The sequence below is a fragment of the Gracilinanus agilis genome, chromosome 2, assembly GCF_016433145.1.
Source record: "Gracilinanus agilis isolate LMUSP501 chromosome 2, AgileGrace, whole genome shotgun sequence".
In the NCBI taxonomy this organism is placed as follows: domain Eukaryota; kingdom Metazoa; phylum Chordata; class Mammalia; order Didelphimorphia; family Didelphidae; genus Gracilinanus; species Gracilinanus agilis.
Genome location: NC_058131.1, coordinates 199,827,387 through 199,846,131, shown reverse-complemented (window position 1 = coordinate 199,846,131; position 18,745 = coordinate 199,827,387). Strand labels below are relative to the sequence as shown.

At 38.2% G+C, this 18,745-nt stretch overlaps 1 protein-coding gene across 1 annotated transcript in view; it reads left to right on the top strand.

The window, feature by feature from the left end:
* The window catches only part of MYT1L (myelin transcription factor 1 like), a 309,828-nt gene that overhangs the window by 148,265 nt on the left and 142,818 nt on the right, over window positions 1-18,745 (top strand). Inside the window, exons 11-13 of the mRNA XM_044660933.1 lie at window positions 8,392-8,394; window positions 12,953-13,200; window positions 15,737-15,973. Coding sequence (XP_044516868.1) covers window positions 8,392-8,394; window positions 12,953-13,200; window positions 15,737-15,973 — 488 coding nt within the window. The remainder of the gene's footprint in view (window positions 1-8,391; window positions 8,395-12,952; window positions 13,201-15,736; window positions 15,974-18,745) is intronic.

The window sequence follows — 18,745 nt, the reverse complement described above, 5'->3', positions numbered from 1 at the left end:
TCAGTAAATTGTATCATAGGGTTGACTACTGGAAGGAGCCTTAGTGATTACCTATTTCAACCCTCTCATTTTTCAAATGAGTAAACTGAAACCTAGAGGTGAGATTACAAGCTCAAGTTCACAAAAATAGTAAATAACAGGGCCAGGATTTGAACTTAGACCTTCTATCTTAATTTCCATTATCTTTCCATTATATTGAATGCAGTGGATTTTGTATCTCTTCAAGAAGAATGGCAAAATAGAGCAACTAAAAGGAGTAATAGGAATTAAACAGCTAAAGACTGTGGAGATGAGAGCAAATGTTCACATAAAAAGTATCACTGTGCCTTTTATAATACTAGTTCAGGTAGTAGAATGAAAACATATCCTGTAAATTACAAACCAACCAAGTTACATCAGGTTTAAGATATGAATGGATATATTTTGGGAGGACATGATTAAACTGGTGTATCAAAATCTATATAATTGTAAGAAACAATTATAAGGTTCTGCTGTACCCAAGGCTATCAGACGTGTCACTCTATTTCTCCTCCTCCCCTTAATTTTCAGTTTTGCTATCCTGTGGCTCTTTCCTTACTGTTTACAAATGTGTCTATGTGGCCTCTATCCTTAAAAACCTTAACTTGATCCTACCTTCTCCTCAAGCTACTGTCCCATCTCTCCTCCCTTTTACAGCCAAATTGGGGATTTGGATGGGATAGGGGAGAATATATCCCTTGCCTCTATTTTTTCTCAATCTCACCATTACTTCTCAGCTTTGCAGTCTGCATTTTGACTTCATCAATAAACCAAAAGTGCTCTCTACAAGGTTACTAACAATCTACTGGCTGTCACATTTGATGGGGTGTTTTTTTTATTTAGTCTTTATCCTTTTTTACCTTCTGCTCCATTTGACATTTTTTATTAAACCCTCCTTCTAGAAATCTTTCTTTCCCTTTGTTATCATGATATTGCTCACTTATGGTTTTTCTACTACCTGTAAAAAGCTTCCTTTTCAGTTTCCAATGTAGGATTATCACCCTTGCCTATCACTTACGGGTAGCAGTACCTATCTTCTCTATGTATGCTGTCTCAGTAAGCTCCTTAGCTCACCTCTAGGTAGAACCTTCCAACATCTATATATCCATCCCCAGTCTCCCTCCTGAATTCTGGACTCACATCATCAATTTCCTATTAAACATCTCCAACTAGAAATGATATATCCAAAAGAGAATGTATTATCTCTCCCTCCCTCAAAAAGCAAACAAATCCTCCATTTTCTTCCCAACTTCTCTATTTCTATTGATGACACACTATTAATCCCTATAATCATACAGGTTGCCTATGTCCTTTAACCTTCACTCCTATTCACCCTTCTCTCTTTTGCCTAGCTTTGAGTTCTTTCATATTCACATTTCAGAATCACAAAGTTAGAAGGAATCTCAATGATGATCTGGTCCAGTTTCAGTTACATAGGAATGTCCTCCAAAAAATTATCAGGTGATAATCCGACTTCCACTTAGAAGCCACTGATGAAGGGGTCCCTCTACCTGACCACTCAGTTAATTCCTATTTTGGATATCTATCATGGTTAAAGTTTTCTTTGTGTACAAGCTTACATCTGCCTCTCTGTAACTTCCACCCACTGACCCTAGTTCTCCCCTCTAGGGCAAAGCAGAATAAACTAACTCTCTCTTCCTCATGGCTGAAAACAAATGTCAAGTTCAACTTTTTAAATATTCTCTTATATCCAGGATAAACATCTCCAATCTTAATAGCAAGACACCCGGCACCATTCTGGTGGGCTCTCTGGCTAGTAAATGTCTTTCCTTAAATGTTTTGCCCCTAGTGAGCATTATACTCAGACATTACCTAATTAGTGGGACTATCACCAACCTGGGCTTGGCTTCCAAGAGTCTCCTACTGTAGCCTAAAGATCACTTATATTTTTTCAGTTCTTGTTTTGTTTTACATTCTGACAGCTTCAATATTCCTTAAAATCACATATGATTTGTTTTGTTTTATTTTGAAATCTGGCATGACTCACTATTGACTTATTTTAAGCTTGCAATAACCCCTCATGGTCCCACTAAAACCTTTCAGTATTTTTAACTGTTTCCTAGCTGTAGCTCTTCTACTTTATCCTCATGAAGTTGATTTTTTAACCTATGTATAGAGCTCTACAGTGATTTATATTTCATCATTGCTTTTGTTCAGACAATTTCAGTCATGTCTGACTCTTCATGACCTCATTTAGGGTAAATGTCTGAGGTCAGATTTGAACTCATAAAGATGAGACTTCCTGACTCTAGGCCCAGTACTCTAGCCACTGCTCTATTAAATTTATCTTATTCCATTCTGACCATTGTACTAAACTCTGAAGAATTTTTTTCAATCATCTCATCCCTTGTGTTAACTATCCCAAATTTTTCCATTTACAAAATACACATGCCATCTATGCTGTGATATAAGTCATATGTAAAAATATTGAAAAGCACAGGACTAAGTGGAAATCTTGGGGGCATTCAAGTCATTCAACCAAATCTGAATCCACATTTCTCCATCTTGTCCAAAAGAAAAACATAAAAGAAATGTCTTATCTGCTTTTGCTAAAATGTGTAAATTGCATGTGAAATATTTCCCCGATCTTCCAGTCTAGTGATCCTACGAAAGAAAATAGTTCAGTCTGGCTTGATATATTCTTGAATAAAGCATGATGATCCTTAGTGATCATTGCTTCCCTTTCTAAATATTGTATAACCATCCCTTTAATGATACTTCCAAAAATTTTCAGGAAACAAACTCACACTCATTGTCCCAGAGGTTGTAGTTTCTATTCTCTTCCTTTTTCAAAAATTTGGGGGCCAGAAGAGAAACAAAGCATTGCTTGGTTGATTGTCTCCAATCCTACAATATTTCCTTGATTTTCCATAAGCTTTAATGACAATGGCTCAGCAATCACAACCACTAATTCAGTATTCTGGGAAAGAGTTTGTCTAGAACTATTAATTTGAATTTAGAAAACAACTCATATGACTCAGACACATCTTTACCAAATAATATCATTGTCCCTATATCTAATTAAGTCCTCTAGATATGTCTCCTTGATAAACCTATTCACTTTGCCCATTATATTCTGGATGCTGACAATAATAATGATAGCCATCATTTATATAACATGTTATGCTTTCGAAAAGGTTTTCCATACATTATTTCATTTGACTGTGTATGTAAATAAATATAATTCCACCTCATCTTCATCTTTCATTTCTTGACATTATTCTCTAATAATTATTCCCTAAATATCATAGCTCCCTATCCACAGGCTCTATCCTTTATTCTTCAAACATAAGATTAGAGGATCATATATTTGAAACCTGAAGGGATCTTAGAGACTCTATAGCCCACCCAAACCCCTAATTTTATAGATGTGGAAACTGAAGCCCATAGAGATTTCCCAAGTGGGAAATAATAAAATCAGGATTCAAACTCAGGTCCCTTGACTTAAAATCTAATATTTTTTGCTCTGATATCATCCCTTTTCATTTTCCTGCCAAATTCCTGAAACAGGCAGGCTACTCACTATCTCTCTTTTCTATCTTCTCATTCATTTCCTAAACTCATTCCATCTTACTTCTGCCACAATACCATAATCAAATTAGTCTCTTGACAGTACCTAACAACCTCTTCTTTTTCAAACCCAAATGACTTTTTCCTCAATCCTAAGATCATAGAACCCTAGGATTATAGACCTAGAGCTAAAAAGGACTTCACAGGTTACCTTGACTAATCATATAATTGAGGCCCAAAGAGGTTTAAAGTCATGCAGATAGTGGATGTCAGAACTAGAATTGAAACTCAACTCTCATAACTGCAAATCAGCACTACAAGTTCAAGTATTCTTTCTACTGCACCAAAATGACTTGATCTATTTATCTCCTATCCACTTCACTTTAAAAGACTAAGCTTCTTTGTCCTCCATGACACTGTACTTTCTAGATTCTGTTCTCACTTCTTTTGAATTTCCTCCTCTATACCCTCTGCTTCTTTTCTGTCTTCTTATCCTTTCACTATTTGTACATGTCAAAACTAGGTGGCTAGTCCAAAGCAAGGTGGTACAGTGAATAGAGAGTCAGGTCTTGAGTTGGTAAGATTTATCTTCTTGAATTCAAATCTGGTCTCAGATACTGTCTAGCTGTATAGCCCTTAACCCCATTTGTTTCGTTTCTTCATCTGAAAAAATGAGCTGGAAAAGGAAATGACAAACTACTCAAGTATCTTTACCAAGGAAATCCAAATGAGGTCACAAAGAATCAGAGACAACTGAAATGGCTGAACAATATGTCAAGATTGTCCTCAACTTTCTAGTCATCTCTACAGTTAAACATTCAATAAGTTCATGTGCTTTCACCTTAGCTCTAGTTTCATATTTTATTTCCCTCTTAGATATCCCATCAGCACCTCAAACCCACCTTTTCCAAAACTTTATTCATCAACATCAGCTTCTAGATTGGCTTCCTCTATTTTCCACTTATGTTCATATTATTATTTCCTCATTTCCCCAGCTCAGAAATTTGAAGTCAGTATAACAGAGGAATGTCCAGTCTCTCTATGTCTCATTTTCCCTATCTGTAAGGGTATGACTCATTGACTTTTCAGCTAACATTAGCTCTAGATCCTCAATGACTCTTGTTGTGAAAGAGCAGTGAACTTGGAGTCATGGGGTTCAAAGTCAAATCCTGACTCTGCTACTTACTACCTCCTTGACCTTTAATAAATCACTTAACCAGAACAGGTCTCAATTTCCTCATCTATAAAATGAAGGAATTAAACTGGATGGCGTTCAAAATTCTTTAGAGCTCCAAATATCATTATATGACTTTGTGATCTTTGACCTCTTTCTTTTCTGCATCCCTCACATCTATCAGTCAGCATGACTCTGAAATTCATCTCTTTTTCTGTTGCCAACACCATCACCTTAGTTACAATCCTCCTCTGCTCAGTCCTGGATTCCTGCAGTTCCCTTATAGCTGGCTTTCTGCTTCCAGTTTCCCTTTGCTCCACACTATACCTACTGCTCTGATGAATATTCCTATAACACTACTTTCATAAGTTCAGCCTCCTTGTTATACTTCCCAGCCTGCCTATATATGTACACATGTACCATTTGATCCTTCCTACCTTACAGATTTTACTGTAATATAACATTGCCCATTCTCTTTCCCCTACCTAGAATCCTCTCTCTCCCCCTTTCTCACTATTTTTCTATCTATCCTTTGAATTCTAGCCCAAAGGATGTTTTGCCCTTGGAGTTTTCTCTGAAAGCTTTTACCCTTCTCTTAACTTCTCATGAAATAATTATCTATATCATACAATTAGTGTCCTAATAATTATTGTATTATTCTTTGCCATGTAAAATTTAGTCATTTATTATCTGTTGTTTCAGTTAATTGCTTTATATATTTATGTCTAGTCTCCCATACTAGATAGATTTTAAGATTCTTGAGGGTAAGGTCTTCGTCTTCTATTATATCACCTAATCCATAGCACAATGCCAAACACATCAGAGATATTCTAGAAATGTTTTGTGATTAGTTCACTGAAATGGGTCATATAAATTGATGTATCTATATCCCAAAGTTATTCATGAGGAAGACTCCTTACAAAAAATCCTTGTCTTTTTTATGGAAGAATTTCATATCAAAATTGCTGTTTGCCTTAAGATCTTCCCTTAACAATAGCATCCTATTTCAAATGACCACATCCAGTAGAACCATTTAGCATTAAGGAAGAGCCTGAGATAAGCTACGTGGTCATTTGATCATAGCATTGGATCATAGATGTGGAGCCAAAAGGGATCTTTGAGGTCATCTGGTCCAGTACCCTCTAAGGAAATGGAGTTTTAATGCTTATTAGTAGCGTGACTCTGAGCAAGGCACTTAATATCTCCCAGGCAAAATTGGAGCCCAGGCTTCTTGTCTCTAAGACCAACATTTTATTCATTATACACATGAATCAGGGAGCCTCCTCCCATAGCTAGGTACTAACATGGATTGAAATTCGTCTTGGGGTAATCTGATCCCACCAAAGTGGGTAGGGTTAAGTTTTCTCTCCCTTTAGTTAGTCAAACTCATTCTGGAAAAAACTGGGGAAATTTCTAAAACAAATCTTAGGCATGTTTATGTCTAAGAGTTCTCCAAAATGTGGGTATAGGGTCCTTTCCAAAAGAGGCACCCTTTGTTCAAAATGAATATCAATCAGGCTGCTAGGTGGCAGAGTGGATAGGCTTGTACTTGGAGTCAGGAAGACCCAAGTTCAAATGCAGCCTCAGGCATCAGCTGACTGACTCTGGGTAAGTCACTTAATTGCTGTCTGTCTCAATTTCTTCATCTGTAAAGGGTGCATAATAATAATACCTTCCTCTAAAAGTTGTCTTAAGGATAAAATGAAATAACATTTGTAACTTGCTTCGCTAACTTTAGAGTGCTATATTGTTATTTGTTGTTATTATTTCTTTCACCATGGAAAATTCGTAAGCTACAAAAAAACTCAAAGGTGTGAATGAAGAAATACAGAAACAAAACATCTCAAATAGCCCATTACACTCATTACATACTCCAGGAAGGTAGACAGCTTTATGGGACTATTGAACAGATATCTTGCATTCACATTCACCTCAGACCTATATTGGAGAAACTCTGGGTCTAAAATAAATTAGAAAAGCCTACCTAACAGAATTTTAATACATTGTAGCTCTTTATTTTCTTACTTTGGGGTCTGATTTTCATACAGATTTATATTTGTAAGGGCATACTAATAATCATTTGCTGCAGGAACCTAGTGTATAGTAAGTAGCAGAAAGAAGGATATCTTTAGCATCCTAGGATCAAAGATTTGGAACCAGAAGGAATATTAAAGGAGACTGGAAGAGGCATTAACAAATACCAGCAAGGCTCTTGCAGACTTTAAAAACTAGTAAAAATATTTCAGGTTCAACAATTATTTTTCAACCTTTATACACAGCTAGCCACGAGAAGCATCATGGCTAGCTATGTCATATCTAGTGCAGTCCTTGATCTAAGGAAGTCCTTGATTCAAGCCTGGCTACTGATTAGTCTAGACTTTAAGCAAGACACTTGAGTCTTTAGTACCTCTGGCAACTAACTCTCTGAGACTTCACATCACAGACAATTTGCTGCTCTTAATTGGTTGGGGAGAGTTTCCATATCATTAAAATCACAACCAGACCAAAACTAAAAACACACAGGTAGCATAGCATACTTCTACGACATTTCCCTCCATTGGGTTATGATTCCTTCTGACTCCCTAGTTGAGGGATGAATATATTTGAGGGCAAAGGGTTCTCCAAATAATTTCTCTTCTGGTGCAGAGCATTAAGTGATTTGATTGTTCAGAAGATCTCCTAACACTAGTTTGACCCTCACATAAAACTGAAGTCTGTATAGATTTTGTTTTGATTAAAATATTTGTAAAGCAATTCCTGCTTACAGATCAACACTATATTAAATGCTGGAGGAAGAAAAAAAGGTTAAATAAGAAATAGCTCTTACCCACATGGAGCTTATAGTCTGTCTAGTAGAGGGATGATCAAATCAGATGACTAGAAGGTGCACTATCACATGATAAATACATTAGTTCAGGGGTTGGCAACCTTTTTTGGCCATGAGAGCCATAAACGCCACATTTTTTAAAATGTAATTTCGTGAGAGCCGTACAGTGTTCACAGTGCGTGCTCCTGTAACAACGCCTGAAAAAAATTGATTTTATGACTCCTGCAGAAAGAGCCATATCTGGCCCTCAAAAGAGCCAGATATGGCTTGAGAGCCATACCTTGCAGACCCCTGCATTAGTTAGATAACTAGATAGTTTTGTTTATCCATTTATCCACTGCGCTTATTTTAAAGCAAAATGACTGCAAACCCTTTTATTGTTTCTCATTTTTAAAAAGCAGATTATTTACTCAACAGTTTTTTTCCATTGAGATCAATAGCCCCAGTAGAAAACAAGTTCTCCTACCCTCTCATAAGGAAATTAATATTCTTTAATTCTGTTCCCATGATTAAATTGCTTAGCAAAGTAGTTTTTATTGGTGTGCAAAAGTCAGATTCAGCCCCAACCTGGATTAACCTAATGTCCAAATGAAGTGAGCCTGTATTCATAAGGCATAACTATACTTTAAAAAAACCAGGAAGCCATGTTAAGTAATCACAGCTTTGATGACTCATCTGTTATATAAATCACAAAGGCTGTTTCTGGAACAGTAAAAGTGTTGGTGGTTCATTGCTTCTGTATTCTTCCAGATCATACCTCCAGAGGTACCAGTCTGGGATAGGAGGAGGGGGTTAATTCTCTGTCTCAATAGTCTCACTTGTCCTATATTTCCTAATTGAGATGGTGGCCCCTACTCATATTATTTTCTTCCATAGTGTCATATTGATTTGGGGCCATGTGATCCCTGGTTATCTTGGTTTTGTTGCCTTGTCTTAGGAATATTCAAACCAGATATTCTGAAGGAGAGTCAGTACTTACATAGCTTTGAGGGGGGAAGTAGAAAAAGTACAGAACTTGGAATCAAAAAGATGCTGAGTTCAGATCCCAAGTACATTTACTAGCTGTGTGACCATAAGCTATAAAGATATATATGTGCATGTACTACTTCAAGATATTCATGTGAACAAATGTGTGTATATAACCTAAAGTAAAAAACTTTAGATAACCTATGTAAAAAAAAAAAAATAAGGACTGAATTCTAGACTCAAGATCTCACAGGCAGCAGAAACAAAACCAGAATTAGACCCAGACTCATAAAATCTCTGACCTGGAAGAGACCTCAGGTTCCTCTAATAAAAAAAGTCTTTCCACTCACTAAATTACACTAATGAAATTTTTCTACTAAACCTAGGCCAGTGTTCTCTCTTATCACTTTCTTTCCAAAGCCCTGTGATTTCAAACAATTTAGTAAAAAGTAGAATGTCAATCTGGAGAGCAGACTGGGACATCCTGAGTTCAAGTACTGCCTTTGATATATGGTGGCTGTGTGACCGCAGGCAAGTCATTTAACCTCCTAGTTGAATCCCCAGACAACTCTCTAAAGCTCTAAGTTTCTCTACAGAGTATAAAACCAGGCTAAATAGATGAATATATTAGATAACTTAAACTACACTAAGACTTTGGGACAAATTACATATGAAGAGACAGACAGACAGTCAGCCTCAGAGGCAGGAAGACCTGGGTTACATTTCAAGTCCAACCCATACTGTCTGTGGGGTTGGGAAATAATTTAACTTTTTAGTCCCCCAAGTAACTCATTAATAAGGCTATTAACAAGGCTTAGAAAGTGATGGTCTGCACTGGTGGAGCAAGTTTCTCAACTGGAGTTCCCTATTCTGTTAAAATCATCTATCTGGCGCATAGTAGGCACTTAACGTTTGTTGATTTATTGATTGATTGATAATATATCGACAGGAAGATCTATTTTTTTGTTGTTGCTGTTCAGTCGTTTCAGTCATGTCTGACGCTTCCTGTAATCATTTGAGGTTTTCTTGGCAAAGATACTGGAATAGTTTGCCATTTCTTTCTCTAGCTCATCTGAAAGATGAGGAAACTGAGGCAAACAGGGTTAAGTGACTTGTCCAGTTCACACAGTAAGGTCTGAGGCTAGAGTTGAACTTGGGGAAAATGAACCTTCCTATCCACTGCAACACTGCTGTCAAAATTCTATACTATGTTCCTAAAAACTAAAAAAGCTAACTATTCGGTTTAGAATGAAACCTTGTCACAAGAATACATTGACTTTACAGCCTAAATCCTAATAATTCGAGGGTATTTTCTCACAGACTCCCATCAAGTATTATTTATTCCATTTCTCTCCTTACTAGGAGAAATATTGAAGGACAAGGCTATTGGATTCCTCTCCTAGGAGAGGCAGTCCTTTGTGTTACAAATAGCTCTCTCCACTGGCTTTTCAATTGCAAATTGAGCCTTCCCCATTCTAAAAGCATTAGTGATGGCCTTCAGGACTTGAAGGTTTGCTTGCAGGTGGCCAGGTTCCAGTCCAAAGCTCTGACAGCAAGGACCATGTCTGACTGTGGGCAAAACTGGAAAGCAGACAAATCCTTAGTCAATCTCTTCCCTGGTCAGTACCCTCTGCCTTTCCCAGGTGTTTGGTGCTGTCATGCTATCTCCATGGCTCCAATTGCATAAGAAAACTCATGAATCTAATTCTAGTGATGAAAGTTGAGGAAGAAGAGGGAGGGAGATTTCCTAGTAGTACTACTTCGGGAATCCCCCAAAGCATTCCACAGAGTAAATATGTATTCCACTTGCCAAATGAAGCCAGGAGCTCTCTTCCAGCTCTGAATCTAGGACACTCTTTACCCTGGCCTTTAGTAGAAACAGGCATCTTTTGGCTAGAAACTTTATTAAAATTATTAATAAAAGGCTTTGTGGCATAATGGATAGAGAGCTAACCTAGGAGTCAGTAAGGGGTTCAAGTCCTGCCTCTAACAAATACTGACCCTGGAACAGCAGGCAAGTCACTTAATTTCAAGTATCCCAGATATCTCTCTGTGGGCTGCATGTTGCAAAGCAAATTGTGGATTTGAGTGAATTTCTTCACTGGAAGTCCTAACACCAATCTGAATCACAAGTTTGGCCTGTGTGTGTGTGTGTGTGTGTGTGTGTGTGTAAATCTATATGGATATATCTATAGACTACTATATATATATAAATAATATATATACTAATACTGTAATCTCTCATTTAAATAGTACTTTAAATATTACAAATCACTTTCATCACAGTAACTCAGAGAGAAGGTATAAATATTATTATAAGAAGGTATAAGTATAAATATCCTCTACTTACAATTAATGAAATTGGGTTACAGGGAAGTGAATTGTCTTACTCAGAGCCACATAGGAAGCAAGGTTCAAATCTCAAGTCCTAGAATCAAGAACTTTAGAGCTGGAAGAAAACAGAATTTGTGTAGTTACCGAATCATAAATGTAGAGTAGAAAGGACCACAGAGGCCATCTAGTCCTCATTTACTAGAGCTAGAAATTGAGGTCCAGAGGGTTATGAGTTGTGTCTAAAGTCATATAGGTCATAGGAGAATGGATTTAAAGCTGGAAAGGGTTTTGAAGGCCAAACTCCCCATTATATAGATAAGGAAACTGAGCTTGGAAGGGGTTAAATGCCTTGTCTAAATCATGCTGCTGAAGCAGAATTTGAAGTCAGGCCTTCCTTTCTCCAAGTCCAGTGCTCTATTCACCATATCACAGTGCCTGAAGACTGAATGACTTATGTGAAAAATATGGTAGTAGGGGGAGGTTGAGTGACACAAAGCATTAATCAAGACATCTCTCCATCATTTTCTCATCCACCTATTAATGGAGTTTTAAAGTTGTTTTTTTTTTAAAGAAAAATAGTACTAATAAAGTGCTTATGTGACTGTTACTGATGGGTGATTAAAAAGAAAAAAAAAAAGCAAACAAAAACCTTCCAGCGAAGGTAAGTACTGTGCAAAACAGTGAGAAGGCAATTAAAATCCTAGGATTGTGGCAGATGGAGTAGATAGAGTATATATTTGAGTGTTACGAAGTAGCCACGTTTTGAAATCTATCTTGAGTCGGCTTAGGGTCCAGATGTGACTGCTGTTTTCTCCTCCTCTGCCTCTCCCATCACTCGCCATTTCTTGCTCTATGATGGTTATGAGCATTTACATTTCTTCTCTCCTTTGAAGGAGACAGACTCACCAGTCACATTGCCTGCCTGGTTAGCATTCTGAGCCAGAAATCCATCCCCTCACCTTCACAAAGGGCACAGTCTCTGTTGGCCTGAGGATCAGCAGTCCCCAGGTCTCTTGTGAATCTGGGTCACCAACATGTCATCACAGTGAGCTTCTGGTACCGCTCCGCAGCCCTCATGCGTGTGTATGTAGGCCAGCCAATTGCTTCACAGATGAGTGATCCGGGAAGGTCCCAGTCACCAAATGAGCTTATGAGCAATCCTTAACGTGGAAAGAAAGCCCATTTCCCTCGTGCCTCTAACCAAGCTGTCAGGCGGAGTTGATTGTTTCCTATACATTATTGAAGTTTGTGTCCTAGCTGTGTATTGGTATTATTCTTAATTGTTATTGTATGCTTCTGATCTCCTGAATATTCTTCCTACATCGTGGACAGAGCACTGGATTTTGACTCAAGAGTATTTGGGTTTCAATTCCAGCCAGCCCAGTTTTTCAGAGTGGCAGCTTGAGCAAGTTATGTGCCCTGCTCCCTCCCCTTAGTTTCTTTATTTGTAAAATGAGGGATTTGGATTAAATGATCTCTAGTTCATTTCCAAGTCCCATGATTTTAAATCTCAGCTAGCACCCTTCCTCCTCCAGTTGCCTACTTACCCTCCATTTACTAGGGCACTCTGCCCTATTTTCCCAGATACACTACCTAACATGTTGCCATCTTCGGTTCCAAGCAAGGGTTAAGATGAGGTTCTGCCGCACTGTGGCACACTGAGCCATGGATTTGGAGTACTGGTAACTGTGCAATCTTGGACTCGCCATTTGGCCCTCTCTGAGCTACAATTTCCTCAAAAAAATAAAGGTGTTGGACTAGATGATCTCTAAGGTCCTTCTAAATCCTGTATGATCCAGCCTTTCCTCTGGCCTTTCTAACATACACTAGAAAGGGGGAAATGTGCATTTTTTTCTTTATGCATCAGTCCATTTATGTCATTAAGAATGTCACTCCCCCCACCCCCATCCCAAGAGATTGCTGTTGGTTTGTTTCACCCTTTCCAGGGTGAGGAGGTGGAGGGGGGAGGGCGGCGGAATGTTGGTGGGAAGCACTGGATGGGAGGGTAGCGAAGGGAGATGTTTTTTTTTTTTTCCTCCATTTTCGGAGGATGCTATTCCTCGCAGGTCACCCTTGGGCTTTGTTTTTCTCCGTCTCCCCAGCTAAACGGTATTGCAAGAACTCCAGCCCCACCAGCAGCACAACGAGCAGCTATGCCCCGAGCAGCAGCAGCAACATGAGTTGTGGAGGCGGCAGCAGCGCCAGCAGCACCTGCAGCAAGAGCAGCTTTGATTACACGCACGACATGGAGGCAGCACACATGGCCGCCACGGCCATCCTGAATCTGTCCACGCGCTGCCGGGAGATGCCTCAGAACCTCTCCACCAAACCTCAGGACCTCTGTGCCCGGGTAACAACGGCCCGCCCCGCCGTCCCCCCCGCAGCCGCTGCGCGCGCTGCACCAAGGCACGCGGGCAGAGCAGGCAACGGGCTCTCCAGCCCGCTCCTCGTGCTCTGTCTCAGCCACCCAATCAAAAGCGAAAACCTTTCGGAATGCAGTGAAATAAATAAAAGATGATGGTGCAGATTCCCCAGCCGTAGCTCCAGAAACCTGGGTCAAGGTTTAGCCCTTTAAAAGGAAAGAGGGGAGGGGGCATGAGGAGAAGGAGTAAAAGGGTTGTGCAATTTTAATTCTGCTTTTATCTTTGGAGCCAATGACGGTATATACAAAGCATCTTTAAGATTTGGGGGTTGTCTGTTTTTGTTTTTCTTAAGCCCAGATTTGCTTCCACAGGCATTAATCACGCTATTGTTTGGGATTTTTTTTAAACATTATTTGGGAAACAGAAATTAGGAGGTTTTTAGAGCTTTGCGCGAAGAACTTCTCAAACAGGCCTTAAGATTTCAGGAGAGTTGTTTTTGTTACTTCTATAGATGCCTTTTTTTCATGCAGCATCTTTAAAAGACTGCACAGCCTGATGAAGCTCAAAGAACTCGGACCAGCGTGTGAGACGTCTGACTTCTACAATAATAAGTTTTCAAATGCCTGTCTTCCCAAATGCCAGTGGGTTATTCCTCTCAGGGCATTAACCAGTGCCCGGGAAACAAAGTGGGGTGGAGGGGCAATTAAAGGGAGGAGGTGGGGTTCCCACTGACCTTTCTTCGTTATACAATCCTCACTTGCAGTCACTATTCAAGATAATTACAGATGCTAAAATGCTGTGCAAGTCTGATATTGTGGCGGTAATGTGGTCTTGATTTGGAGAACGGGGGGCCAGAGAACCTGGGAAATTGATCTATTTCTCCTGTGAACAGAGGAGGAGGAGGGGAAATGCACCAGACACCCAGCAAGAGCTACCTCCTGAAGCCACTAGGTGGCTTAGGAGAGAGATGCAGTGCAGAGGAAGCAGCATTGTGTTCTCAGAGCAAGGAACTGAACTGGCAGACATGTTTAGCTCTTCTTCCGAAAAACAAAGATCTTTTTTTTTTCCTCTCCTGTTGTTTAAAGCTTTTTGTAATACATAATGAGATCATAGTCCAAACCTTAAGTTGTTGGGGTTTTTTTTTAATAAATGATTTTAATTTGTATGCATGTGTAAAGGTCAGTAACTTTACCTTTTCAAATGCTTCTTTTTATATTCATGGCTTTTTATTCTATAGATTGGGGAGGTTCTTGCGGCATACAAATAGTGTTCTTTGTGATCCATGCTGATGAAATGGTGAACAGGTTAAGGACTAGGAGAGAAGAGATTAGGTAGGAAAAAAAATGACCCCATTCCAGGTCCCCCACACCCTCTAAGTTTATTAAAATGACAGGTTTGAGAGTTTAAATACATTATAGGACCTAAATTAGCATCAAAGCTGAAATCAGGAATGGGCTTTGACAAAAGGTGTTCAAGTAGAATAATACTGTATAATTTATTGAGGTAATAACCCAGAGGAAAGGATTTTCATCCCAAGTGCCTTCCTGCAGTTATGTTATTACATCCAGAGGAGAGATAGCTGCTAGACATTTGAGTAGGCAGTAGCTTTCACACCAGCTCTGAAATCAAAATTTTGTTCAAGAGTGTCACTCTGACAAGAAAAAAAAAAAAAGGGAGGGGGGTTATGGGCATTCTGATTTTCTTGTTTTTTCCTGCTCACCCTTCTTTCTCTTTTTCCTTCTCCTTCTCCCCTGCTGAAAGAGTTCTAAATAATCCTTTATTTAAAAGCACCATTTAAAAACAAATAACAATAAAATAAACCCTATAACCTTTACTTCACAGTTCATCAGTTGCTGTGAGTAATACCAGTATCAGTTTTGGAGTTTTTTATTTTGTTTTTCCTAATCAAATCAGGAAGCATATTATGGGAAGTTATGGTATATTGGGGCATAATCCATAGAAAAAATATGAATTGTAGGACCAGTTCCCTTTCCTTTGAACTAGTAAACTTGTTTTAGTGAGGAATTTGTAATTATTCTGCCTTCTCCTCCTCCTCCTCCTCCCATTTTCAGATTATTAGTTTTAAGGCAACAAAAACACTCTTTTTTGGGGGAATGGTGGGAACTTAATGTTAGCTTCTAAGCTCATCACTTAATCAGGTGTTAGACCAAAAATCAACTTAAAAATGAAGTAGGTGTTCATTTTGAAAATCTAGCTTGCTCCTCTCCACCCCAGTAAATCAGGAAGCAGAAAAAAAAACAACTTATTAGAAATATGGAACTATTTCACACATTTGTTTGGGAGGGTAGAGAAATGCCAAGCCTTATCTTTCTACATCAATGTCATATTGTATTACACAATTCTGGTAGGATGAGGGAAGAGACTTAAATGCTTAAACTAGAAATTAACTGAGAATACATTCAGTAAAATAATTATTGTTAAGAAAACCAGGGAGGCAACAGGTTTAAGTCACTGAATTTATCTGTTTTAAGCTGATTAACAATGTTTCTTTTCTTATGACAGAATCCTGATATGGAAGTTGATGAAAATGGAACTTTGGATCTAAGCATGAACAAGCAGCGGCAACGCGATGGGTGCTGTACCATTTTGACACCTCTGGAGCCAATGTCACCACAGCGACAGGCAGTGATGAACAATCGGTGTTTCCAGCTAAATGAGGGTGATTGCTGGGACTTGCCAGTAGACTACACCAAAATGAAACCCAGAAGGATAGATGAAGATGATTCCAAAGAGATTAATGTATGTCTTTTTCATCTAGAGCTGCTCATTGTTTCAGATCACATGGCTGAAAGCATGTCAAATGCCATGTGTTTAGGTGATAAGAAAACATATAGTTTCCTTAAAAGGGACTGTTAACTGGTTAGCCCTTAGAAATATGTTAGTACAGCCATGGCTGTATCTAAAACTCATCAGTCAATAGTTTGAACTATGAACTACATTTTTTAGCTTTTGTGTTTTTGCAGATATTTTTTCTCCTATAAAAACTGTAAGTAATTTATAAATACATTCTGTAACCATCAAATGACCAGGATGACATTTTCACATAATACAAGGTTTTCTTTTCAGGTAGAGGATTTAAAATTACTATCTTGCATACTAAAATGGCTATTAAGCATTTCATATTTTTGTCAGCATTATAAAGGTAAGTGAGACAGCTTGGTACAGTGGATAAAAACAGTGGGTTTGGAGTCAGAAGAGCTGGGTGCATCTCTCCACTTTGCCAAGTACTACCTGTGTGACCCTTTCCACAAGTCACTCTCTCAGCTGAGGTTCCTTTCCTTGTAAACTGAAGGGGTAAAACCATGTTACCTTTAAAGTTCAGTCTGGTTCTAAATCCAATGAGTCTACCTGTTTAAAAAAAAAAAAAGAAAAAAACCTTAAAATACTCAAAACGGCACTCTGAAACCTTTAATAAATACTCCATTCTTTTAAGGCATTATTAGCAATAGTTACACAGAAGGTGTAAATCAGGGCAGTGACTTTCAAAGAATAGTTATAATCTACACATTCAGACTGTAGAAACCTTTGCTTGGTGGAAGGGAAAAATAACCTTGTGCATTATAGGACTAGTTGCTTCTCCTATACCCTTGAAAATGGAGGATTCTTTTCAAACACGAAGGAAATATACCAGTGCCAGAGTAAGGATATCTTTCCCAGAGGACTAGAAAAAGTTATAGTTGAATTCTTGTGAGGGTTTCCTGGGAAGGTGTCTGTATGGCTATTTAATCAGTAAGGCTGCCTTCCATATTCTTCAGTTTGGCTCTAAATATCAAGCTATTGTTAAAGAGTACTAAATCTGAAAGGCAAGCTAAATATAGTAGTCTTTATAGTGTGAAATCATATCCAAATGTGGAATGGCAGTTTCATTTCCAGTTTTTTATTAAAAATAAGAAGCCCTTAGATAAATGATACTAGCACAATATTGTGCATGTATTGCCACAGACATATAGCCTGCATGTGTTTGTGGCACATATTTGCTTCAACAAGGCAAAGAAAGATTTTAAGTGCAATCTTAATCTTCTATTGCCATCTATAGGAATTTCTTGGCTACTACAGACATTCATTTTATTTTTGGAAATAGGTACTTTTTTCTAAGTATCTAAATACCTAGACTTTCAAAATTGGTAGTGACTATAGAAATCTTCTCGTCAAACCATCTCATTTTATAAGTGATAAAACTTAGGAAAATTCATTTAGATCTGAAAGAGAATTTAGAGATCATTTAATCCCTCATGTTTCAGGAGAGAAGAAATTGAGGCTTAAAGAAGTTAAATGACTTTTGTCCCATGTTAACAGATGTAGAAAGGGTATTATATTACATCCCTAGCTCCATTCCTTTGTAGAGGCTGTCTCCTATTCCAGTATCTTGAATACTCTCCTTCCTTCCCCTTCTTGGAATCCCATTCTCCCTTCAGGATCCAGCAAAGATGCTCTTTCACACAGAATTTTCCTAATTCCTCTAGTTGTTAGTACCCCTCCCTCTCTCAACATTATCTTTTATTTACCTATTAAATATTTTGTATTTGGTTATCTGTGTACATATTATATGTCTTCCCCTTTCTCCCCAGTAGAATGCAAACTCCTTATGGGCAAGGACTTTTTTTTTTCATCTTTGTGACTACAGTACCTATCACTGTACTTTTGCACATAGCAGGTGCTTGGTGAATACTTATTGAATTTGCTAGAACTGTCTAACATTTAGCTTTTAATCCCAGGACCTCCATTTCTTTAGACAGTGCCCTTTGCAAACAACTGCACTGACCCATCTGGACGGCTGGTAGGAGTCAAGAATTGATCCCCAGTCTTTAAAGTCTCAGTCCATTATTTTTTGTGGGTTTTTTCCCATTGTACCATGATACTTTTCTTATGTAAAAGTAATTTTAAAATTCAAAATTATCCACGAACAAATTTTTCTTAGTTGTGCCATAAATATGTGAAGTTGCCCCTTACTTGTAGCAGTTGTACATCTCCTTTTTTAAGACCCAATTACAAAATATTTTGTGATTTTAAGTGTTAAATTTTACCTTGATAGACCAGTAGTGGCATAAAGCATTATTGCTGGATTAAGAATCAATTCCAAAATAATTATTTATTGACAACGTACCTCATATCCAAGACTGTTACATGCAGTGAGGCAGTAATTTGTGTGTATGTGTCTGCACCACTAAACTAAAAGGACAGTATATTTTATCTCATCAATTTCCAAAAATTATTATCCAATATTCCCTAAACTTCACACTGAAAGATATCCAGAATTGATGGTACACATATATACACACACATAAAAATATACATCTTTATGATGGGTATATGCATATATCACCCTAAGTTTTACAAACCACTTTCTTCCCAGCCCTAGAAGATAGGTAGTAACCTAAATTTATCCCCATTTTATATCTTGGGCCTGTGCTACGTAGGGAAGGGGTGTTGCATTCCATTGCATCAACTGAAGTTCCCAAGGTAGGTAGGAAGCCAGGAAGTAGACTGAGGTCTCCTGACTTCATATCTAAC